General features: G+C 46.0%; 1 protein-coding gene across 1 annotated transcript; it reads left to right on the plus strand.

Annotated features, from left to right (window-relative positions):
* Positions 1–1,781: 1,781 nt before the first annotated feature.
* On the plus strand, positions 1,782–25,006 carry SYP (synaptophysin). Its single transcript, XM_077283866.1, has 7 exons — positions 1,782–1,954; positions 5,618–5,683; positions 12,108–12,232; positions 13,294–13,492; positions 14,253–14,444; positions 16,580–16,874; positions 24,135–25,006. The coding sequence occupies exons 1-6, from the start codon at positions 1,937–1,939 to the stop codon at positions 16,868–16,870; spliced, it is 891 nt and encodes a 296-aa protein (XP_077139981.1). The 5' UTR covers positions 1,782–1,936; the 3' UTR covers positions 16,871–16,874; positions 24,135–25,006.
* Positions 25,007–25,479: the final 473 nt, after the last annotated feature.

Here is a 25,479-nt window from a genome sequence, read left to right on the forward strand (position 1 = left end):
GCACCCTCATATATCCATCTATATCTCCTATCGACACTGATATTTATCTGTCATTGTTATATCTGTATAGCAATGTCTGCCCATCATATGTAGCTCTCTCATCTAAATCTATTATCTATATACCGTATTATCTATGTATCTATTATCTATCACATATCTATTATCTATATCTCTATATCTATCCATCCCATATCTATTATCTGTCTGTTATCTATCACATACCTATTATCTGTCTGTTATCTATCTATATCCATATCTATTATCTATTATCTGTCTATTATCTATATATTATCTATCTAATTCTATCTATTATATCTCTATCTCATATCTATTATCTATCGATCTATATCTCTATATATCTATTATCTATTATATCTATTATCCATATATTTTCTATCTGTTATATCTCTATCTCATATCTATCTATGTATCTATTATTTATCTATTATCTATCACATACTGTATCTGTTATCTGTCTATCTGTTATCTATCTATATCTCTCTATCCATCCATTCATCTATTATCTGTCTAACTGTTATCTATATATTATCTATTTAATTCTATCTATTATATCTCCATCTCATATCTATTATCTATCGATCTATATACATATATATCTATTATCTATCATCTATTATATCTATTATCTATTATATCTATCTAATATCTATATATTATCTATCTAATTCTATTATATCTCTATCACATATCTTTCTGTTATCTATCTATTATCTATCGATCCATATCTATCTACTAGAAACAAAAAATGGAAGCAGCCCTCCAAAAATAGCGCAAATTATAACATTTTGGTTCATAGTATGAACCTTTCTCAAGCTTGAGAAAAATTCACACTATGAATCAAAATGTCGCCAGATGGACCATTAAAGTCCTCTAATTTGCACTATTTTTGGAGGGCTGCTTCCAGTTTTTGCTTCTGATTCAGGTTAGGCCTATGGCTGGGAAGCGTTGCACCCCCATTTGTTCATATATACATGTAACTGGTGCTGCCTTTCTTCCATTTCCTTCCTTATTTCCCCTTCCTTCCTTCCTTCCTTCCTTCCTTCCTTCCTTCCTTCCTTCCATGATTTCCTTTCCCTCCTTCCCAAAACAGAATAAAAAGTACATCACACGGTATCCAGTATCTATATCACTGCTATCTAATATTTCCATCTCTCATATCTGTCTCATCTATCCATCTATATATCTTTTTTATCAGTCTATGTTCAATCCATATTATACCGATCTTTCTCATATCCATGTATGGTCCAGCTAGTCTATCCCTCATATCTGTGTACTATCTACTTAATATCTACCTCTCTAAATCACATCTATATCTCCATCTACAAAATGCCTATTTATTATATATATATATATTTCCTATCTAACATCGATCTAATATCTACCCTCTATCGTTTCTATATCTAATATATCCTTCTCATATCTATTAAGCTAACATCTCTCTAGTCTTTCTGTGTATCCCATCTAGAATCTATTTGATCTCTCTAATCTCTATATTTATCTCGTATCCATCCAGAGATACATACACATAGAAGAGACAACTACATGCACCGCACAGCGGCCACCATACACTGGCTTGTGTTCTGTGTGCTTTACTACACCTTGTTCCGATGGTATATAACATGCAGCCATATAACAGCGCAGTGAGGACGCACACGACACGTCCCGACTACACACAGGGGCCACATAGCCCTGTAATAAGACTTATGGGCAGAGGCCAATTGTCTTCTAAGGCTGCCCTCAATAAAGATGGAGACTGCTGACGTCACGCGTCATCACAGCCTCGCTTTCTATTGGCCGCCCTTATGACAGCTGTTCCGTGCAGCGCGCTCTCCCCAGCCGCCGCTGCTGTCAGGCTCTTAGCGATAAAGTGCACTCCCCCCTCCGCGCTGCCGCGATTCACCAGCATCCTGCAGACATGGACGTGGTCAACCAGGTGAGAGCTGGGTTTGGGGGGGATGTAATGGGGGGCGCAGCTGCCACATAAGCGGAGAGATGCTGCTAGATGCATGGATGGTGTGCATGGAGAAAGGACGGGGATGTCATTGAGATCACGGAGGAAAGGGAGGGTGTAGGGAGAAGGAAAATGGTAGGGAGGAGGGAGGTGAGGAGCCTTATCGCATATAGGTGTGAATGCGCCTATAGATGTGGGTGGACTCGCCTGTGCTCCCATGGGTGCACATATACTGCATGCACATACGTGTGCACAGAGGTATACACCGTATCCAGTGCTGAGAATGGCAGTGGGATAATACGGGGGATGGGATAATACGGGGGATGGGCTAAGAGTCAGGGACCGTGGTTTCCAGTACGTGTTTACTGGTGATGCAGGAGGCGAGGGTGACAGGACGTGTGTGGGTCACCATGGCGGACACCGGAGATTACACTGCGGGTCACCATGGCAGACACCGGAGATTACACTGCGGGTCACCATGGCGGACACCGGAGATTGCACTGCAGGTCACCATGGCAGACACCGGAGATTACACTGCGGGTCACCATGGCGGACACCGGAGATTGCACTGCGGGTCACCATGGCGGACACCGGAGATTACACTGCGGGTCACCATGGCAGACACCGGAGATTACACTGCGGGTTACCATGGCGGACACCGGAGATTACACTGCGGGTTACCATGGCGGACACCGGAGATTACACTGCGGGTCACCATGGCAGACACCGGAGATTACACTGCGGGTCACCATGGCAGACACCGGAGATTACACTGCGGGTCACCATGGCGGACACCGGAGATTGCACTGCGGGTCACCATGGCGGACACCGGAGATTGCACTGCGGGTCACCATGGCGGACACCGGAGATTGCACTGCGGGTCACCATGGCGGACACCGGAGATTACACTGCGGGTCACCATGGCGGACACCGGAGATTGCACTGCGGGTCACCATGGCGGACACCGGAGATTACACGCCACTTTCTCCTATTAGACCCCAAGGACGAAATATTGAAGGTTAACGACTATATGGGGAAAAAAGGGGGAATTTAAGTCCGGCTAATATTTCGGGGTGCAAGGGATGAGTCGGGTCTAAGAACCCAAAAAACAAAAACCAAGAAATAACAAAAAATGAAATAATGCAAATAAAAAGGTAATCAAATAGGAAGATTTATATAATTATCAAATGTTCAAGTTTAGGTAACAATGACCCCCCTGAACGTGGAGTGGTGGTCTCCGTCCTCCCAGGGGCGTGACTTCTCTGGTGATCAATAGATTTCGGGTTTATTCATGCTAATTGTCTCCTGGCGTACAGCTCCAGGGCGTTATAAGGTCGTGTCTGGGCTGTTTGTAGGGTGTGTGCCTGATCGGATCCCCCAGGGTCTTCAGAGAGGTCACATGGATGACTTACATAGGGGCGTTCTGCTCCGGTTGGGGTTCTCCTGCGTGTGGATCAGTCAGGGGGCTCCTTCCGTAGGGCCGAGTGTTCAGGATACAGAGGGAGGGTGGGTGATGTTTGCTGGAGCAGATGCAGAATGTCTAAATGATGTGGTGGTCTTGGAATCTGTCGCCACCCAGATTGGAAATGCTAAAGGTCAGGAGTCTCCAAATATTGTAGATTCTATAGATCAGTTGTATCTAAGCGGTGGCTCTCCAGCTGTTGTAGATCTAAAACTCCCAGCATGCCCAGACACCATAAAATGCTATATATCAGTTGTAGCTAAGTGCTGTCTCTCCAGTTAGTGCAGAACTACCACTCCCAGCAGGCCCCTACAGTGGAAAATGCTATAGATCAGTTATATCTAAGCCATGGCTCTCTAGCTAGTTCAGAACTACTACTCCCATTATGCCCCAATAGCGGAAGATTCTATAGATCAGTTGTATCTTCGCCATGGCTCTCTAGCTAGTTCAGAACTACAACTCCCAGCAGGCCCCAATAGCGGAAGATTCTGTAGATCAGTTATATCTAAGCCATGCCTCTCTAGCTAGTGCAGAACTACTACTCCCCGCATGCCACAACAGTGAAACCATGCAATAGAGCGGTTGTATCTAAGCCATACCTCTCTAGCTAGTGCAGAACTACCACTCCCCGCATGCCCCTACAGCAGAAGATTCTATAGATCAGTTGTATCTAAGCCATGGATCTCTAGCTAGTTCAGAACTACAACTCCCAGCATGCCCAATAGCGGAAGATTCTATAGATCAGTTATGTCTAAGCCATGCCTCTCTAGCTAGTGCAGAACTACTACTCCCAGCAGGCCCCAACAGCAGAAGATTCTATAGATCAGTTGTATCTAAGCCATGGATCTCTAGCTAGTTCAGAACTACAACTCCCAGCATGCCCAATAGCGGAAGATTCTATAGATCAGTTGTATCTAAGCCATGCCTCTAGCTAGTGCAGAACTACCACTCCCAGCATGCCACAACAGTGAAACCATGCAACAGAGCGGTTGTATCTAAGCCAAAACCTCTCTAGCTAGTGCAAAACTACAACTCCCAGCATGCCCCCGACAGCAGAAAATGTTATCGATCAGTTGTATCTAAGCCATGGCGTTCTAGCTACTGCAGAACTACAACTCCCAGCATGCCCCTACAGTAGAAGATGCTATAGATCAGTTAACTCCAAGCTGTGGCACTTTCACAAACTACAACTCCCAGCATGCCCTGACATAAGAAACTGCTTTAGATAACAAGTTGTCTCCAAGTGATGGCTCTCCAGCTGTTCCAAAATTGCAGCTGCCATGGCATTCTGGGAGTTGTAGTTTTACAGAAGCTGGAGAGCTGGAAACAACTGTTCTATAGCAGCTTCCTGTATCAGGGCATGCTGGGTGTTGTAGTTTAGCGACAGCTGGAGAGCCGCGGCTGTAAGATCTTCAGTGGCGTCTCCCACCCTTTCTGTAGGGATGCCACCTCCACATTGGGTCAGAACGTCTCCAGATCGTCGGGTCTTGTAAGGGTGGGGGTGTTATTGGGGTGCAGTGATTTAGTGTTTACCAAAAAGTGAATAGAAAATGTTCAGTTTCTTTGCCGTATTTACAGATTATTTTGTTTCCCGACACTACAACTTTGAGGTGGTCCTAAATCAACTGATAGGATCTCCAAAAAGAGCGATAAAAGAGCGAGAGACTCTGAGAACCAGCTCACTGACGGACCCTCAGTTGACTCATTCTGCATCCAGCCATAGTAGTGCAGCACAAAGGCAACATTATTATTGGCACCCAAGTGCAAAAACGATTTGTTTAGCTCACAGTACATCCCTTTTAAGTGAAGAAAGTAAAAATTGAAATGTCCGCAATTGCTGGACAACCCCACAAAATTAGCTGCGGCTGAGTGTATTTGGTGTCCAGTGAGAGTTGTAGTCCTTTTGGTTTCCGTATAGAAGTCCGGTAAAGGTTCCTGCGCTATAGCTAATATTACATTATTTGGTGCCGTAGAACTTGTCCTAATTTATTACGTTCTTTGCAACCTGTGAAAAAAAAAATGGCAGCAGGAAGGAGCCGCGATGATGATGATGATCTGTCATGTAAATGAGTGGCGGTATACATTCTCACATGTGCTTCGTGTGTGTGAGGGAGTGCAGCTGGGAAGCGGCCCTTCAGCACCCTGGATAGCGGCACACTAATGTACCTGTTATGTACCCACAGCTGGTGGCAGGGGGGCAGTTTCGAGTAGTGAAGGAGCCTCTGGGATTCATTAAAGTTCTGGAATGGGTGAGTAATTCTCTATATTCTTTGTCTGTTTTGTGTGTTTATGACCTTGTATCTAGTCCTTGCATTACAAGTTTTTTTTATACCGCAATCATCTGCCATACTGCTATATGAGGTACGCTGTGTGCAGGATGCCCATGTAGATGCTTTTGCGTGACAGGCGGTGAGAAAACCTTGTTCATCTGGGTCATAAATAAATGATGAGAAAGACCGAGCACATAATGGCGGAACTTATTCCCCGTACCAGTTTATAAATATTCAGGAGTGGAATGTGCCCCTCTTGGGGAATATGTCCCAATAGGCCGGCTGGCTAACTGCGAGACCGGACCACCCCTCTCCTGTGCATAAATGCTCATTGAGGCTGGTTTCACACGTCAGTGGCTCCGGTACGTGTAGTGACAGTTTTCTCACGTACCGGAGACACTGACACACGTAGACCCATTCAAATTAATGGGTCTATGCACATGCCTGCGTGTTTTCACGGACCGTGTGTCCGTGTGCAAAACACGGAGACATGTCCGCTTTTCTCCGGCAACACGGTCCGCAAAGCGTCCCGCACACATGCACACGGAGAACAATGTACACTCTCCTCCGTGTGCATGTACCGCCACAGGAGAAACAGCGCTACAGTTAAGCGCTGTCCCTTGTGTGTGGTGCTGAAGGCGGCATTCATCTCTTGTCCCCTGCAGCGCTTGCAAGAGAGAAGAGATGAAAAATCAATTTTTTTTTTTTTTTGTTAAAAATAAAGTTTGGGGGTCACCTCCCGCCTCCCACCCCCCGTGCGCCTGCCCGCTTGCAGAGAAATACTCACCCAGGAGGCATCGCGGGAGCTGGGTGAGTATTTCTCTGCAAGCGGGTGGGCGCACGGGGGGTGGGAGGCGGGTTCTGACCCCCAAACTTTATTTTTAGCAAAAAAAATAATAATAATTTGATTTTTCATCTCTTCTCTCTTGCAAGCGCTGCAGAGGACAAGAGATGAATGCCGCCTTCAGCACCACACGCTGGGGACAGCGCTTACTGTAGCGCTGTCTCTCCTGCACGGTCCGTGTGGTCCTCAGGCGGCGCACGTGTGCCACACTGATGTGCCACATGAGCACACGGACAACTCCGGTACCGGAATTATCTGGACGTGTGAGACTGCCCTGAGTCTGGAAATGTCCTTTAATCTGGCAAACTGGTAATCCAGAGATTGTTTACACCTGGCAGAAAGGCGGTATAATTTCCATCGCAGGATAGGTGATAAATGTATGATCCCTGGGATGGAGCATGCGTCATCACCGTCCTGTTCACTTCAATGGGGCTAGTGAGCATGATCACTTACAAAGGGGACCCACAATCTCAAGATCAGTTCCCAACAGTCGGAGCCCCAGTGATCATACATTTCTCACTTTTTGGAGGTGATAAATGTATTTAATGAGACAATCCTCTTCTTAATTTTTTGTCCAGTAATCCAGAATATTTGTGGAATCAAAGAAATTTACTGCACTTTTTTAGTTCTTGAAAAAAAGACCCCACTGACGGGCATTTGGTGCAGTTGCCCCTTTTATTTCGCACCACATGGGCTGCGTGGCACAGCGAAGCTGGCAGTGGTGCAGATGCTGCTTCACCTTGCTCCTGTACCTGCACTGTTCTGCATTCTCTGTTAGGGTCTTGCCCCTCCCCCTGTCCATGTCTTGCCGCCTCCCCACTGTCTTGCCCTTGCCCTCCTGTCCATGTCTTGCCGCCTCCCCACTGTCTTGCCCTTGCCCTCCTGTCCATGTCTTGGCCCCCCTGTCCATGTCTTGGGTCTTTCCCCCCTCCCCATGTCTTCCACCCCTCCTGTCCATGTCTTGGGCCCTCTTTCCATGTCTTGGGCCCTCCCTGTCCATGTCTTGAGCCCTCCCGTCCGTGTCTTGGGCCCTCCCCCCTCCTCCCGTCCGTATCTTGGGCCCTCCCGTCTGTGTTTTGGGCCCTCCCGTCTGTGTCTTGGGCTCTCCCCCCCTCCCATCTGTGTCTTGGGCTCCCCCCCTCCTGTCCGTGTCTTGGACCCTCCCCCTCCTTCCGTCTGTGTCTTGGGCTCTCCCCCCTCCCGTCCGTGTTTTGGGCTCTCGCCCCCCCTCCCGTCCGTGTCTTGGGCCCACCCGTCCATGTCTTGGGCTCCCCCCCCCGTGTCTTGGGCTCTCCCCCCTCCCATCTGTGTCTTGGGCTCTCCCCCCCCCTCCCGTCCGTGTCTTGGGCTCCCCCCTCCCGTCCGTGTCTTGGGCCCACCCCCCCTCCTTGTCTTGGGCCCTCATGTCCTTGTCTTGGCCTCCCATCCATGTCATGCCCCCCTCGCCCATGTCTTGGGCCCTCCCGTCTGTGTCTTGGACCCTCCCGTCCGTGTCTTGGGCCCTCCCGTCCGTGTCTTGGGCCCTCCCGTCCGTGTCTTGGTCCCTCCCGTCCGTGTCTTGGGCCCTCCCGTCCGTGTCTTGGGCCCTCCCGTCCGTGTATTGGGCTCTCCCGTCCGTGTCTTGGGCCCTCCCGTCCGTGTCTTGGGCCCTCCCGTCCGTGTCTTGGGCCCTCCCGTCCGTGTCTTGGGCCCTCCCGTCCGTGTCTTGGGCCCTCCTGTCCGTGTCGTGGGCCCTCCCGTCCGTGTCGTGGGCCCTCCCGTCTGTGTCGTGGGCCCTCCCGTCTGTGTCTTGGGCCCTCCCGTCCGTGTCTTGGGCCCTCCGGTCCGTGTCTTGGGCCCTCCGGTCCGTGTCTTGGGCCCTCCGGTCCGTGTCTTGGGCCCTCCGGTCCGTGTCTTGGGCCCTCCGGTCCGTGTCTTGGGCCCTCCGGTCCGTGTCTTGGGCCCTCCGGTCCGTGTCTTGGGCCCTCCGGTCCGTGTCTTGGGCCCTCCGGCCCTCCCGTCCGTGTCTTGGGCCCTCTTGTCCGTGTCTTGGGCCCTCCCGTCCGTGTCTTGGGCCCTCCGGCCCTCCCGTCCGTGTCTTGGGCCCTCTTGTCCGTGTCTTGGGCCCTCTTGTCCGTGTCTTGGGCCCTCATGTCCTTGTCTTGGCCTCCAGTCGATGTCATGCCCCCTCCCGTGTCGTGCCTCGGCTCGGGCCGGCAGCGTTGGCACTTGTGCATTCTCACACCCCAGGTTACACTGTAATCCTCTTTTCTTTTTGCTATGGCCGATGCTCTATAAATACTCATCAGTCTCTGCGGAGATGCGGGAGGTCACAATCCTTCTGAGGATTATCGGCAGCATAAATCCAGCCCCGTCTGCCCGCTGTGCACCGCCACCTGCCCCCTCCTGCGTGCTCCTCTGCGCTAGGGGGTGAAGGGCCACACGGCACAAGTGCATTATCTGAGTTTTAACCCCACATATGCCGATCACACAGTTTTGGGTACTGGGATATTTCTTGGCTACAGATTGCGGCAGAGAAACCGGCACAAGATGGGATTGTTGGCATCACCTGCCAACTGTGAGAGCTCCTCAAGAAATCGTATGTGCCACCCACTTCCTATCATCTCAATGTTTGGCAGGAGAAGAACAAGGCATATTTTCTTCCCGATAACAAATCTACATACGTCGCCTCGTATGTTTCTCTATTAGTTATAATTTCTGAATTTTATTATCCAGCATTCATGTAGTGCCCACTGCCATGCCATGCTGTCCACCATACTATGCCACCCACTGATACACCATGCTGCCCACCAAATTATGCCACCCACTCATACACCATGCTGCCCACCAAATTATGCCACCCACTCATACACTATGCTGCCCACCAAATTATGCCACCCACTGATGCACCATGCTGCCCACCAAACTGTCACCCACTCATACACCATGCTGCCCACCAAACTATGCCACCCACTCATACACCATGCTGCCCACCAAACCATGTGATCCACTGAGACATGAGGCTACCCATTAAACTGTGTCACCCACTGGCACTATGCTGCCTACCAAATTATGCCACCCACTAAGACACCATGCTGCACACCAAGTAATACCATGCACTGAGATACCATGCTGTCCATCGAATTGCTATTCACTGAGACTACATGCTGCCCACCAAACCTTGCTGCTCACCAAACTATGCCATCCACCGATTCACCATACTGCCCACCAAACTATGCCATTCATTGAGACGCCATGCTGCCCACCAAGCTGTGCCATCCACTGAGATACCATGCTGCACACCAAACTATGCCACCCGCTGAGACAGTATATTGCCCACCAAACAATGCATCACTGAGATACTATGCTGCCCATCGAACTGCTACCCATTGAGACACCATGCTTCACACCAAGCTATGCTACCCACTGAGGCACCTTGCTGCCCACCAAACCTTGCTGCCCAAACTATGCCACCCACTGAGATATGAAGCTACCCACTAAACTGTGCCACTCACTGACACTATGCTGCCTACCAAATTGTGCCACCCAGAGTAACCATGCTGCACACCAAACTGTGCCACGCACTCACACCATGCTGCCCACTAATTTATGCCACCCACTGAAACACTATACTGTTCACCAAACCTTGCTGTCCATCAAACTATGCCACCCACTGAGACACTATATTGCCCACCAAACAATGCATCACTGAGACACCATGCTGCCCATCGAACTGCTACCCATTGAGACACCATGCTTCACAACAAACTATGCCACCCACTGAGACTTTGCTGTCCACCAAACTATGCCACCCACGGACACACCATGCTGCCCACCAAACTATGCCACCCACGGACACACCATGCTGTCCATCAAACTGCTTCCCACTGAGACACCTTGCTGCCCACCAAACTATGCCACCCACTGAGACATCATGCTGTCCACCAATATGTGCCAGCCACTGATACACCATGCTAGCCACCAAACTAGGCCACCCCCTGAGACACCATGCTATCCATCAAACTGTGCCACCCACTGAGACATGAGGCTGCCCACTAAACTGCCACCCATTGACACACCATGCCGCCCACCAAGACACCATGCTGCCCAACAAACTATGCCACCCACTGACACACCATGCTGCCCTTCAAACTGCTACACACTGAGGCATAATGCTGCCCACTAAACTATGGCATCCACTGAGATACCATGCTGCCTACGAAACTGTGACACTTACACACCATGCTGCCCACCAAACTATGCCACCTACCAAGACATGTTGCTGCCTACCAATCTGAGACCCACTGATATGCCATGCTGCCCACCAAACTATGCTGCCCACTGAGACACCATGCTTCCATCAAATTATGCCACCAACTGGCACACCATGGCGCTCACCAAACTATGCCACCTAGATGCAACATGCTGCCCACCAAACTGTGCCACCCACTGTGACATTATACTGCCCACCAAACCAAGCCACCCATTGAAACATCATGCTGCCCACCAAACCATGCCACCCACTGAGGAACCATGATGTTCACACACCTGTGCCATCCACTGTGACCTCATCCTGCCCATCAAACTATCCCACCCACTGAGACACTATTTTGCTCCCCAAACTGTGCCACCGGCTGAGACACCATGCTGCCCACCAAATTGTGCTGCCCAGATACACCATGCTGCCCACCATACTGTGCCACCCATCATGCCCCCATGCTGTAGGTTTTGCCATAGCTCTTTACCTATCCATTTCCTAATGATCTTGATTGAGGTCCGGTGAATTTCCGTCTTGCTTTGTGTTTGCCGCTTTTTACCCCTCCGCACGTTATTAGCGGTTTCTATCCGGCCCCATCTAGGTGCAGAGGGCGAGCAGAGGGCACAGGAGTTTAGGTGTTTTCGGCTCCGCTCCTCATTCAGATCCCTCTGCTGCGGAGCCGTATGGAATATTCTATTGGAGAACGGCATAAATAGCGATTTCATGATGGCGTCTTGTGCCACTATGACCGTGGTCTGATATCCCCTGCGGGGATTGTGCGGCCCGGATGGATATGTTCCCGATACAGCGGCCCACCCATGTGGAGCGACTCCCTCTACCCCCAGATAGTTGGCCTTCTGGTCGGACCCCTCAATAACCCGCATTTATTTGGCCTTCATATTTGGATCTAGTCGATCGGTGTTAGACCACTGATGAATAATATTTAGGGACCGGCTAAAATTGAGGACGCAGCAAATTGGCCCATTCTGAGTTCTGAGTAAAGCCCCTCTTTCTACTGTCTTAGCTGAAGAATAGTCACTTTTGAGGTTTGTCCAAAATTTTGAAAAAAAAATAAAAAAATGCTTTCTTCCTGAAACAGCGCCACACCCGTCTGTAGGTTGGGTGCGGTACTGCAACTATTAGCTTCAGTGGATCTCCGATGTAATTCCACACACGACCTTTGAACAGAAGGGGCACTGTTTTAAGAAGCAGACTTTTTTTTAGATTTTGTATAACACCTTTACTTCTTCTTTATCCTCATTGCACGATTGTCCTTGTTGCTGCGTCCTCCAGTCCTCACCGTCTCCGTTTTTTCGTTACAGCTATTTTCGATCTTTGCCTTTGCGACGTGTGGAAGTTACTCCGGACAATTCACCCTGAGCATCGACTGCGTCAACAAGACCGAGAGCAAGCGGAATATAAAAGTGGACTTTGAATATCCCTTTAAGTGAGTGTGATGTAGTTCACTCGCAGCAAATATTACAGGCAACTGTGGAAATAGCCGTTTCTTTATATAGTACTTGCAGTACTTTTTGCGACAAGGGTAAGATTTCAAAAACAGCGCCACACATGTGCACAGGTGATATCTGGTATTGCAGCTTGGTCTCTATTCACTGCAATACCAGACACAACCCAAGTGCAGGTGTGGCGCTGTGCACTGATGGCTCTGCAAGGCAATGCCTATACTATTAAATCTCAGCCCCCTAGGTCATATATCTCACGCATTTTCAGGCGGAAACCTCTTCAGGTAACGCTCCTTTTTTTTTTGGAGGATTTTTTTTATTTTCTTAAAAAAATTGTAAAAAAAAAAAATTCCGAAAAGTGTCTTACAGCCATTTGACTGGACAGAGCCCAGTTTTGACCATTTTCCATCGGGATCTGCTTCAAAGAAATGGCATGTAATATTGTTTAAACTTTTAGACTTTAAGTCTTGATTTCTATGAGGGCTTGTTCACACTTAGTAGTTTGTGCATTTTTTTTTTTTTAATGCAGAAATAATTTCTAGAGTTTATATTTTTTTTACAAGCTCAGCATGTTAATTCTTTCGGGCTGTGATCACTGTGTTTTTTTTTCCTGTTGCTTTTTATCCGCATGTTTTCTGCAGTTGTCCCCACCATAATATGCAATAACAATCTTATCTGATTATTGTGTTTTTTTGCATTTTTTATACTTTTTTTTTCTATTTATCTGATACATTTTTTGAGCAGCGGTTTTTAATGTTTTTAATTTTTTTTTAAGTACAGAAAAGCTTTAATTCTTCGCTTAAAAACTCACCTACGTGTTTTTTTCCCGCTCCCCATAAAAGCTTACAGAGAAAAATATGCAACAGTTGCACCAGATATGTTTTTGCACAAAAACCCACTGCATTTATGGAGCTTAAAATTTTTCAAAAATTCCGTTAATGAGCTTGATATTATTATGTGAATATACTGTCTATTAAAAGTACCCTTTTATTGGGCCTTTATGTGCCCCCGATCTGCTCCACATCACCTGCTCTCTCTCTTGTAGGCTGCACCAGGAATACTTTGAAGCTCCAACATGCCAGGGCGGTGCTACAACCAAGGTGTTCCTGGTCGGGGATTATTCCTCCTCTGCTGAGTTTTTTGTCACCATCGCAGTGTTCGCTTTCCTTTACTCTCTTGGCGCTCTGGTCACTTACATATTCCTCCAGAACAAATACCGTGAGAACAACAAGGGCCCCATGATCGTAAGTCACCAACGTGCACCTGGAAAGAGAACCGTGCAAACACTTGTGGAACAGATGGGCAACTTCTTACATCTAGTAGTAGTCTGGCCATATCTTGCATTGTAGGACCTGTCACCGGCTCAAAACGTCCAGTTTTTGCTCTTATTCTATTCCTGTGGCTCCCCTGAATATTTTTTTTTTTTTTTTTAAGTCCACCATACAGATCCAGAAATATGGACATTTTTAGTTAGTGCGTTCCTCTAAGGCGTGGCTCAGTGACTCCTCTGGGGCGTGTCTTTATGATGCTCTAGGTTTAACCAATCAGCCACGCCCTCTTAGTAAAGATCAAAAAATGATCACTAAATAAAAATGCTCATATCTCGAGAACCATTAGGTGGATTTTAACAAAACAAAAAACGTAATACTCAGGGGAGCAGTGGGAATTAATTTATAGCACAAACAGGCCATTTTTGACCTAGTGACTGGTCTTTTTTTAATACTGCATTTGTCCGTATGGCACAATATTTCCATGTGTATGGTCCCATTTTCTCCTACTGAGTAAAAGTAATTTGTCAAATCGTTTGTGTCTGGTCTGAAAGGTTCAGCTGATCTGTATCTATTCCGATATGACATGGCTGGCCTCCATGCAGAACCACTATGGCACTGCCATGGGGGATACCCAGCCTTAGTGCAGTGTCCACACCTTTTTTAGCAGGGCAGTGGTTTACTCTTGCACTTTTGGGTTTTACACCCCATTTCACTTTCTGCCCTTTCTTTCCAGGACTGTATAGTGACGGCCGTCTTTGCCTTTCTGTGGCTGGTAAGTTCAAGTGCATGGGCCAAGGGCTTGTCTGATATAAAGCTGGCGACTGACCCAGAGTTGATCAAAGATCAGATCCCCGCATGCGAGAATCCAGAAAACAGATGTCAAGAAGTGAGGGATCCTGTTATGTCCGGGCTCAATACCTCTGTGGTGAGTATATGCTATATCCAGACTAACGCCTTACCCGTCACTGTAATGGGGGCGCCCTCTAGTGGCCGTTCTGTTAATTACATAGCTATAGCCTCTATAGGGCACATTCACATTTTTCTCCATGACTGATTGGGACTAAATGCGTTCCCTGCCTCATAAGCATGCCGCGGTGATCTCTAAGGTTTTCCATGGGGGGCTCAGGGTCTTCTTAGAGCAGATGGTTTGGTGGCGATTGCCTCCAGCATTTCTGTACCCTGCATATAACAATGCAAATATTGCTATTCCTTTGGGCAAATACACATTTGGTGATCTTCTTTTTACCAGGAGGTAATCCTATTAGAAAGGATTATGGGCTCATTGAAAAATACATAAACATATAACCCCCCTCTAATATAATGCCGACAGATTGGGGGAGGGGATTCCTGAAAGATTTAACACCAGGTATTTTTGTGGCAGAAGTTTGGCGTAAACAATTTAGTGACTTTTTGTGGTTTTATCCTTGTTTGCTGATGTGTAAATTTTCCATAATTTACACCAGAAATTGGCAGAAAATTAAATCTACATCGGCCCATCATGTGAATTTCGGGCCGTGTCACATGGAGAACCCAAAGATGTGCCTGACTTATTAAGAGGCGTCCATTACTTAGTGTTTGTATTGATGAGCTCCCTCGGCGTGTAGTGGCCGCTCCCGGGTGCTGAAGCTCCGTTCATGGTAAAGTGAATGGGAAATGAGCTGCGGTAGCAGAACTTTGGGGGTGTCAGGTATCAGACCGCCACCAATCTGATTTTGAATATTTCTAAGATAAGTCATCAATATGTAAGTTGTGCACAACCCCTTTAAAGGGAATCCGTCAGTAGGTTTTTGCTATGTAATCTGAGAGGAGCATGATGCAGGGGCAGAAACCCTGATTCCAGGGATGTGTCACTTACTGTGCTTCAATAAAATCAATGTTTTATCAGCAGGAGATTATCAGTACAGGACTAGGTGTCTCGTGCCTCCTGGTCCAACCACATCCCCACCACTGACTGGCAGCTTTCTGACAATATGCAATGTACACAGCTCCGCATTCCGAGCACTGCTAGATCTTCAGCAGAGAAAACTGTGATTGTATCACAACTGCTGCACCCAGTGAGTGACAAGTCGCTGGAATCAAGGTCTCTGCTCCTACACCATTCTACTGTCAGATTACATAGGAAAAACTTGCTATCAGATTGTTTTTATTTTACACCAGTGGGCTTTGGATCAAGACTGGCCTAGAAAATGACGATCTTGATAACTTTGCCATTATTGTTTTATTTTGCGGAGCTGATGATCCCAGATTCTCCAAATTGCTGCTAGAACTTTATGTATTCTCAAATGTCAAAATAAATGAATATTGTATTTATAACAAAACAAAGAAAAGTATTAAAAGGATTTCCCTGTTCCCTGGCTGCAGTTTGCTTAAGAAAAAGAAAAAAAAAGTAGGGCTTTACTCCCCCTCCTTGGGTCCAGTGCGGAGTCTCCACTGCTGCCCTCAATGTCTGTAAGGGTACGTGTCCACGGTCAGTAAACGCTGCTTGTTTGACGCTGCACAGAGCTGCAGCGTCAAACACGCAGCGTCCAGATGTTCCAGCATAGTGGAGGGGATTTTATGAAACCCTGTGTCCACTATGCGTGGAAACACGCATCCGACTTCCCTGCGACTCCGGACATGCTGCACGTCTTTTCAGGTCGCAGCATGTCCGTGCTACCTGCGGCGCCGCTGCGTCGCCGCAAGTAATATCACAGGGCGCTATGCGAGGGTGCGATGATCCCGGATGTGTACAGTGAACACATCCGGCATCATCGCGTCCCAGAAAGGGGGCGGGGCTTAGCACCGAGCGGCGATACCGCCGGCCATCCTGACCGTGGACACACACCCTTATTGTCTGTAGCGCTGACATCATGACGTCTGACAACAATAGACACTGAGAGTAGCAGCGGAGACTCAGTGCTGGACCTGGGTAGAATGAGTGAAGCAACAAAATGTTTCCAGTTTTTTTTTTTTTTTTTTTCAAACCAACGCCTTAAATAACAGATGAATATTATAGAATATATGAGTTTGTTTTCTGATGGCACCCAGGTATTTTTTTTTATTTCATTGCCTCTTTTCCAGGCCTTTGGATTCCTGAACTGCCTAATCTGGCTTGGAAACCTCTGGTTCGTATTCAAAGAGACGGGATGGACAGCTCCATTCATGAAGCAACCACCGCCCGCCCAGGAGAAGCAGCCGGCGCCAGACACCTACGCGCAGGGTCAGGGCTACGCTCAGCAGGACTCTTACGGACAACAAGGAGGATATCAACCCGACTATTACGGCCAACAGCCCGAATATAACCAACAGGGGTACAGCCAAGGGGGCTATAGCCAGCAAGGTGTGCCGACCTCCTTCTCCAACCAGATGTGAGCTGGTGAGTGTCTCGGTGGTAAGAACAACTGCATCCATCGCCCATCCTAGGGAAATAATGGGAAACCTCTGCCAAAGACAACACATCCAATGTGTAAGGGTATGTGTCCACGTTCAGGATTGCATCAGGATTTGGTCAGGATTTTCCATCAGTATTTGTAAGCCAAAACCAGGAGTGGAACAATTAGAGGAAAAGTATAATAGAAACATATGCACCGCTTTTGCATTTATCACCCACTCCTGGTTTTGGCTTACAAATACTGATGAAAAATCCTGACCAAATCCTGATGCAATCCTGAACGTGGACACATACCCTAAAACCCCCCACATAAATGTATAGTAAAACCACTGTATAGATGTAATAATAACGAACAGTATATATTTATAGGAGAGAGATAAAAGGCCGCAAATGTTCTAAACATAACATATAAGTATATTCTTGTCTACAAAACACGTCAACTGCTGCAGAACCTCTTTATAGGGGCTCTCCTCTCTGCATCGGACCCCCCCACTCTATAACGTCCAAGTGCCTAGTGACCATATGGATGAGACTTTCCAGTTTTGCTGTTAATAAATCGTCTGCAGAATGTTTCCCATAATCCAATGGCCGACTAAGGGGGATCATGGTGCAAACAGATATTAAATTAAAAGCCGCGCTAAGGGTCCGATTGCACAGGAAAATTTCTGCAGCACAAACTCGCCTGGCGGCTATTCTGCTCGCTCCCATACACGTGCGCGCTCGGTTCAGCGATGGGGGAACAGGCTGCTGACAATCACCTCTGGCCGTGAGAACAAAAGAATTGGGCATATTGAAATCCAGCATGTCCATTATTTTATTCTTGCCCCACACTTTCTCCTAGTCCATTACTTCCATCATCTCTTAAGGGGACCCTGCACCTGTCCTCCTGCAGGCCTGATCCCCTCCCCATTTTGCAGGGCATGAATCTCTTATCTCTGCCTCCTCCTGTCATCCCCCCATCAGTGTTCTTTGACTCATCTCCTGGTCTCGCTCCATGAATCATCCCCTTGTGTTTCTGCTGCATGTACACACCTTCTGGTGGCTTTGTCTCCCCTCCACCCAATATCTCTGTAGCCCACCTTTTCTCTTCTCATGCCCCCTCCTCCTTTTCTCCTTCTGCATTACTCTCCTTCTCTCCCACTCAAATGTCACATTGCTATTCTCAAGTCCCATCCCCCTCCATGTATCCTCTTCTCTCCTCCACAGTCTTCCATCCGCTCTCCCGAAATTGCCACGTCATTACTTATTACTATGGAAAAGGGATTTCTCTCCCCCCTATTATATTACATCCCACTCCCATCCTGCTTCCACGTATCCGCATTGTAGCGGTAACTAGGCCTGTGCTGTGTGTATATATACACTCACCGGCCACTTTATTAGGTACACCATGCTAGTAACGGGTTGGACCCCCTTTTGCCTTCAGAACTGCCTCAATTCTTCGTGGCATAGATTCAACAAGGTGCTGGAAGCATTCCTCAGAGATTTTGGTCCATATTGACATGATGGCATCACACAGTTGCCGCAGATTTGTCGGCTGCACATCCCAAAGATGCTCCATACAAGGCAGGATGGATCCATGCTTTCATGTTGTTTACGCCAAATTCTGACCCTACCATCCGAATGTCGCAGCAGAAATCGAGACTCATCAGACCAAGCAACGTTTTTCCAATCTTCTACTGTCCAATTTCGATGAGCTTGTACAAATTGTAGCCTCAGTTTCCTGTTCTTAGCTGAAAGGAGTGGTACCCGGTGTGGTCTTCTGCTGCTGTAGCCCATCTGCCTCAAAGTTCGACGCACTGTGCGTTCAGAGATGCTCTTAGGCCTACCTTGGTTGTAACGGGTAGCGATTTGAGTCACTGTTGCCTTTCTATCAGCTCGAACCAGTCTGCCCATTCTCCTCTGACCTCTGGCATCAACAAGGCATTTCCGCCCACAGAACTGCCGCTCACTGGATTTTTTTTCTTTTTCGGACCATTCTCTGTAAACCCTAGAGATGGTTGTGCGTGAAAATCCCAGTAGATCAGCAGTTTCTGAAATACTCAGACCAGCCCTTCTGGCACCAACAACCATGCCACGTTCAAAGGCACTCAAATCACCTTTCTTCCCCATACTGATGCTCGGTTTGAACTGCAGGAGATTGTCTTGACCATGTCTACATGCCTAAATGCACTGAGTTGCCGCCATGTGATTGGCTGATTAGAAATTAAGTGTTAACAAGAAGTTGGACAGGTGTACCTAATAAAGTGGCCAGTGAGTGTGTATATATATATATATATATATATATATATATATATATATATATATATATATATATATAATCTGTGTTTATATAATGTGCAAAGTGAATGAACAAAGGAGAAATGTAAATCACATCAATATTTTGGTGACCACCCTTTGCCTTCATCACTTCTTCTAGGTACACTTGCACAAAGTTATAATGATCATCATTTTCATATATAGGATGAAACACTGAAACAGAAACAGATGTGTAGGAGGCTTATAGCAGTTTGGCTGTTTCTCACCCAGTTTTAAAGGTGAGGTTTTGGAAGACAGGTTCATGTCAGGTTACAGCCCATGACAAGACTGAGCACTGCAATAAGAAACAAGGTAGTTACGCTGCACCAGCCATTGTGATTAATAACTTTCCCCAGCATAAATAAGAACGAGGAGTCCTGGAAGTGATGATCCGGCCCCCACAGATCCCTGATCTCACATCATCCAGTCTGGGATCACATGAAGAGACAGAAGGATTTGCACAAGCCTCATACACAGAAGATATGGGGTCAGTTCTCCAAGATGTTTGGAACAACCTCCTGCTGAAATCCCTCAGGAACTGAGTGCAAGTACAAGTACCTAGAAGAAGTGATGAAGGCAAGGGGCGGTCACCAAATCTTGATGGGATTTGGATTTCTTGTTCTCATTCACTTCGCATTTTGTTAAATCAGTAAATTAGAAAAACTAACATACATATATGTATATTATACATGTAATATATATATATTACATGTATAATATAGTGGCATGTAAAAGTTTGGGCATCCCTGGTAAAAATTACTGATAGTGTGAACAGTTAAGCAAGTTGAGGACATAATGATCTCTAAAAGTCCTAAAGTTAACAGATGACACATTGCCATTGAATTTTAGGCAAAAAAAAATTACAAAAATTAAATTGGCCAGTGTAAACGTTTTGACACCCTGCATGGTTAGTACCTAGTAGCACCCCTTTTGCAAGTATAACAGCTCGTAAACGATTTTTGAAGCCAGCCGAGTCTCACACTTCTTGTTTGAGGGATTTTCCTCCATTTTTCCAGTTCTGTGAGATTCCTGGGTCGTCTTGCATCCTCTGCTATTTTGAATTCGAGCCACAGATTTTCAATGATGTTCAGATCAGCGGACTGTGAGGGCCATTGTAAAGCCTCCAGCTTGCGCCTTTAGGGGTTGTCTATTGTGGATTTGACGTGTGTTTAGGATCATTATCCATTTGTAGAAGCCATCCTCTTTTCTACTTCAGATGGTGTTATATTTGCATCAAGAATTTGTTTAAATTTCATTGAATCCTTTCTTCCTTCTACCAATGAAATGTTCCCTGTGCCATTGGCTGCAACACAACTCAAAGCATGATTGATCCACCCTCATGCTTAATGGTTTCCTGAAATTCTGTGCCCTTTTTTCTCCACACATACCTTTCATCAATGCGGCCAAAGAGTTCTATTTTAACCTCATTGGTCCACAGTACTTGTTTCCTAAATGCACCAGGCTTGTTTAGCTGTTCTTTTGCATACTTCTGACTCTGCATTTTATGGTGAGGACGCAGGAGAGGTTTTCTTCCAATGGCTCCTCCATGAATCTATATTTGTGCAGGTGTCTCTGAACAGTAGAACAATGTACCACAACTCCAGAGTCTGCTAAATTTTTTTGAAGGTCTTTTGCAGTCAAGCGGTGGATCTGATTTGCCTCTCTAGCAATCTGAGGAGCAGCTCACTGAAATCTTGCTTGGTCTTCCAGACCTTATCTTGACCTCCACTGTACCTGATAACATCCATTTCTTAATTACATTTCGAACTGAGGAAAGGGCAACTTGAAAACGCTTTGCTATCTTATAGCCTTCTCCTGCTTTGTGGGCATCCATCATTTTCATTGTCAGAGTGCTAGGTAGCTGCTTAGAATAACCCATGACTGCTGTTTTTTTGCAGAAGGTTAAAGGAGGCTGGGTTTTTATAAACCTGAGAAATTTGCATCACCTGGTTTTTCCTAACGATAATGAACAAGCTATAACCCTAACAGGCTAATTAAAGTGCAAAGCCTTAGTCAAAGTTATCTGAGCACACAAATTTCCAAGGGTGCCCAAACTTTTGCATGGTCCCATTTTTCTCTCTTTTTTATTTTTTAAAATTTAAAAGACGAAAATATGTTTATTTTTTGCCTAAAATACAAATTAAATGTGTCATCTTCAACTTTAGGCCTTTTAGAGATAATTTCATCTTCAACTCTCTCAACTGTTCAAGATAACAGAAATAATGACCAGGGGTGCCTAAACTTTTACGTGTGTGTGTGTGTATGTATGTATGTATGTATGTATGTATGTATGTATGTGTATATATATATATATATATATATATATATATATATATATATATATATATATATATATATATATATATATATATATATATATATATATATATGTGTATATATATATATATATATATATATATATATATATATATATATATATACACATACATACACATACATACATACATACACACACACACACACACACACACACACACACACACACACACACACACACACACACACACACACATATACACACAGTACAGACCAAAAGTTTGGACACTCCTCATTTAAAGATTTTTCTGTATTTTCATGACTATGAAAATTGTACATTCACACTGAAGGCATCAGAACTATGAATGAACACATGTGGAATTATATACTTAACAAAGAAGTGTGAAACAATTGAAATGATGTCTTATATTCTAGGTTCTTCAAAGTAGCCACCTTTTGCTTTGATGACTGCTTTGCACACTCTTGGCATTCTCTTGATGAGCTTCAAGTGGTAGTCACCGGGAATGGTCTTCCAACAATCCAACAATCTTGAAGGAGTTCCCAGAGATGCTTAGCATGTGTTGGCCCTTTTGCCTTCACTCTGCGGTCCAGCTCACCCCAAACCATCTCGATTGGGTTCAGGTCTGGTGACTGTGGAGGCCAGGTCATCTGGCGTAGCACCCCATCACTCTCCTTCTTGGTCAAATAGCCCTTACACAGCCTGGAGGTGTGTTTGGGGTCATTGTCCTGTTGAAAAATAAATGATGGTCCAACTAAACGCAAACGGGTGGAATAGCATGGAGCTGCAAGATGCTGTGGTAGCCATGCTGGTTCAGTATGCCTTCAATTTTGAATAAATCCCCAACAGTTTCACCAGCAAAGCACCCCCACACCATCACACCTCCTCCTCCATGCTTCACGGTGGGAACCAGGCATGTAGAGTCCATCCGTTCACCTTTTCTGCGTTGCACAAAGACACGGTGGTTGGAACCAAAGATCTCAAATTTGGACTCATCAGACCAAAGCGCAGATTTCCACTGGTCTAATGTCCATTCCTTGTGTTCTTTAGCCCAAACAAGTCTTTTCTGCTTGTTGCCTGTCCTTAGCAGTGGTTTCCTAGCAGCTATTTTACCATGAAGGCCTGCTGCACAAAGTCTCCTCTTAACAGTTGTTGTAGAGATGTGTCTGCTGCTGGAACTCTGTGTGGCATTGACCAAAGATCTCAAAGATCTCAAATTTAGACTCCTCAGACCAAAGCACAGATTTCCACTGGTCTAATGTCCATTCCTTGTGTTCTTTAGCCCAAACAAGTCTTTTCTGCTTGTTGCCTGTCCTTAGCAGTGGTTTCCTAGCAGCTATTTTACCATGAAGGCCTGCTGCACAAAGTCTCCTCTTAACAGTTGTTGTAGAGATGTGTCTGCTGCTGGAACTCTGTGTGGCATTGACCTGGTCTCTAATCTGAACTGCTGTTAACCTGCGATTTGAGACTGGTGACTTGGATAAACTTATCCTCAGAAGCACAGGTGACTCTTGGTCTTCCTTTCCTGGGACGGTCCTCATGGAAGCCAGTTTCTTTGTAGCGCTTGATGGTTTTTGCAACTGCACTTGGTGGGGGACAATTTCAAAGTGTTCCCAATTTTTCAGACTGACTGACCTTCATTTCTTAAAGTAATGATGGCCACTCGTTTTTCTTTACTTAGCTGCTTTTTTCTTCCCATAATACAAATTCTAACAGTCTATTCAGTAGGACTATCAGCCGTGTATCCATCAGACTTCTGCTCAACACAACTGATGGTCCCAACCCCATTTATAAGGCAAGAAGTCCCACTTATTAAACCTGACAGGGCACAGCTGTGAAGTGAAAACCATTTCCAGTGACTACCTCTTGAAGCTCATCAAGAAAATGCCAAGAGTGTGCAAAGCAGTCATCAAAGCAAAAGGTGGCTACTTTGAGGAATCTAGAACATAAGACATAATTTCAGATATATATATATATATATATACAGACACACACACACACACACACACACACACACACACACACACACACACACACACAAAACACACACACACACACACACACACACACAATAAACAGTGACTGACAGGTGTTGACTAACCGAGAGCATGCTGGGAGATGTAGTTTCACAATAGCTGGCATTCAGGTTCCCAATCCCGTCTGTACTACATTAACAGCTTTGTAGTCAGCTGAGCATTACTCCGTCAGGACAACGTAAAAATAAAGGGGTTAAGCGAGATTAAAAAAATAAATAAAAGGGTCTGCACCCCCATCCTACCTTTTCCTGTTCTTGGTCTGGGCATAGTATTGCATTTTTGCCTAATTCAAGTAATTGGGGCTACGTTGCAATACCAGTCGCCTCCTATAAACAAGAGTGGTGCTATTTCTGAACAAGAACATACTGTATTTTTCTATTACATACAACTCCTTTTGTAGAATCGGATGATTTTTTAGATTGATGTTTATGATCATATCGGATTAATGTTGGATTATTCCTGATTGGGTGGGGGGGATCTTTACAGCTCTGAATGCCTTTAATGATTCTCTTCTCTTCTTTTATTTATCCTTTTATTGTCGCTTTCCCCTATTACTTTCTGCCTCTTTTTATTTTTTCCTCCCGCCCGGTTTTCCTTCTCCTTCTTTCCATCCCGCAGGCTTCTCCGTAGCCGATCAGTGAGCTCAAGCTTCAGGTTGTGATATTCTGATGTGCAGTGATGCAGCCCGGCTGCCCGAGTGAATATTAATGGGAGAATGTCGTGTCCGTGATGTTTATAAAATATATAATATATAAATATATTTAATGATCTATATCTGTACCAAAACACAGGAAAAATCCCATCTCATTCTACCAGAGACTGTCTTCCTGCAGAGCATTGCTGTGTAACCCTTTCCCCCCTCTTTACCAGAATTGTGCAGAGCATTGCTGTTACCCTTCCCCTGCCAATCTCTCTCCATGCCAGGCGGGCAGGGCTGCACCGCATCATGTTGTTAACTGTTCCCCCTGCAGTATTGTAATTGAAATTTTGATCTACCCATTGACCCTCCTGGCAGGGAATGAGATTTCCAGGGGCCTCTCGGCTATATGCACCCGTTTTTCTGCTTCCGGGTTAGTTCTAGATTTCCTTTTAGCAATCTGTGATGTTTGCACATTGCAACAGCGTCGTAGGCCCTACTTGCACAATAATGGGATTGATGCAGAATTTAACATTTTAGAGGCCAATTTGCTCTTTATAGTATAGGTAGGTCGGGACGGTGATGGCGGCCATGTCTACTGACATCAGCTCCGGTGTGGATTAATATAGCGAAACAACCAGGATGGTCCGAGGATAATCCCTGCTGCGTGCACTCCGGGTACTGAACATCCCCCTCTTTTTCTCCTGCCCATTATTACCGCCCCGCTTTATGTGCACATCTGCTCCACCCCAAAATCGCCTATGCCTGGTACCCCTTTGTGCTGTATATTGTGTTTGTGACACTAAAGTTGCGTGTTGTAATCCTGACCGGAAATAAAGACAGGCTGGAACAACGTGTATGTCTGTATGTTTTATAGTATGGAGCAAAGAGCTGTTCCATTCCGAGCCGATCCCCGATGTACAAAAGCTGCAAAAGCTACTGCTGACTAAGATAGAAAGGTGTCAAATCATGCAGAGCATCGCAGCTATGATAGAAAGGTGTCTGCATCGCAGCTATGATAGAAAGGTGTCAGCATCGCAGCTATGATAGAAATGTGTCTGCATCGCAGCTATGATAGAAAGGTGTCTGCGTCGTAGCTATAATAGAAGGGTGTCTGCATGGTAGCTAAGATAGAAAGGTGTCAGCATCGCAGCTATGATAGAAAGGTGTCAGCATCGCAGCTATGATAGAAAGGTGTCTGCATCGTAGCTATGATAGAAAGGTGTCAGCATCGCAGCTATGATAGAAAGGTGTCAGCATCGCAGCTATGATAGAAAGGTGTCTGCATCGCAGCTTTGATAGAAAGGTGTCTGCATCGTAGCTATG

The sequence above is a fragment of the Ranitomeya variabilis genome, chromosome 2 (genome assembly GCF_051348905.1).
Source record: "Ranitomeya variabilis isolate aRanVar5 chromosome 2, aRanVar5.hap1, whole genome shotgun sequence".
Taxonomy (NCBI): domain Eukaryota; kingdom Metazoa; phylum Chordata; class Amphibia; order Anura; family Dendrobatidae; genus Ranitomeya; species Ranitomeya variabilis.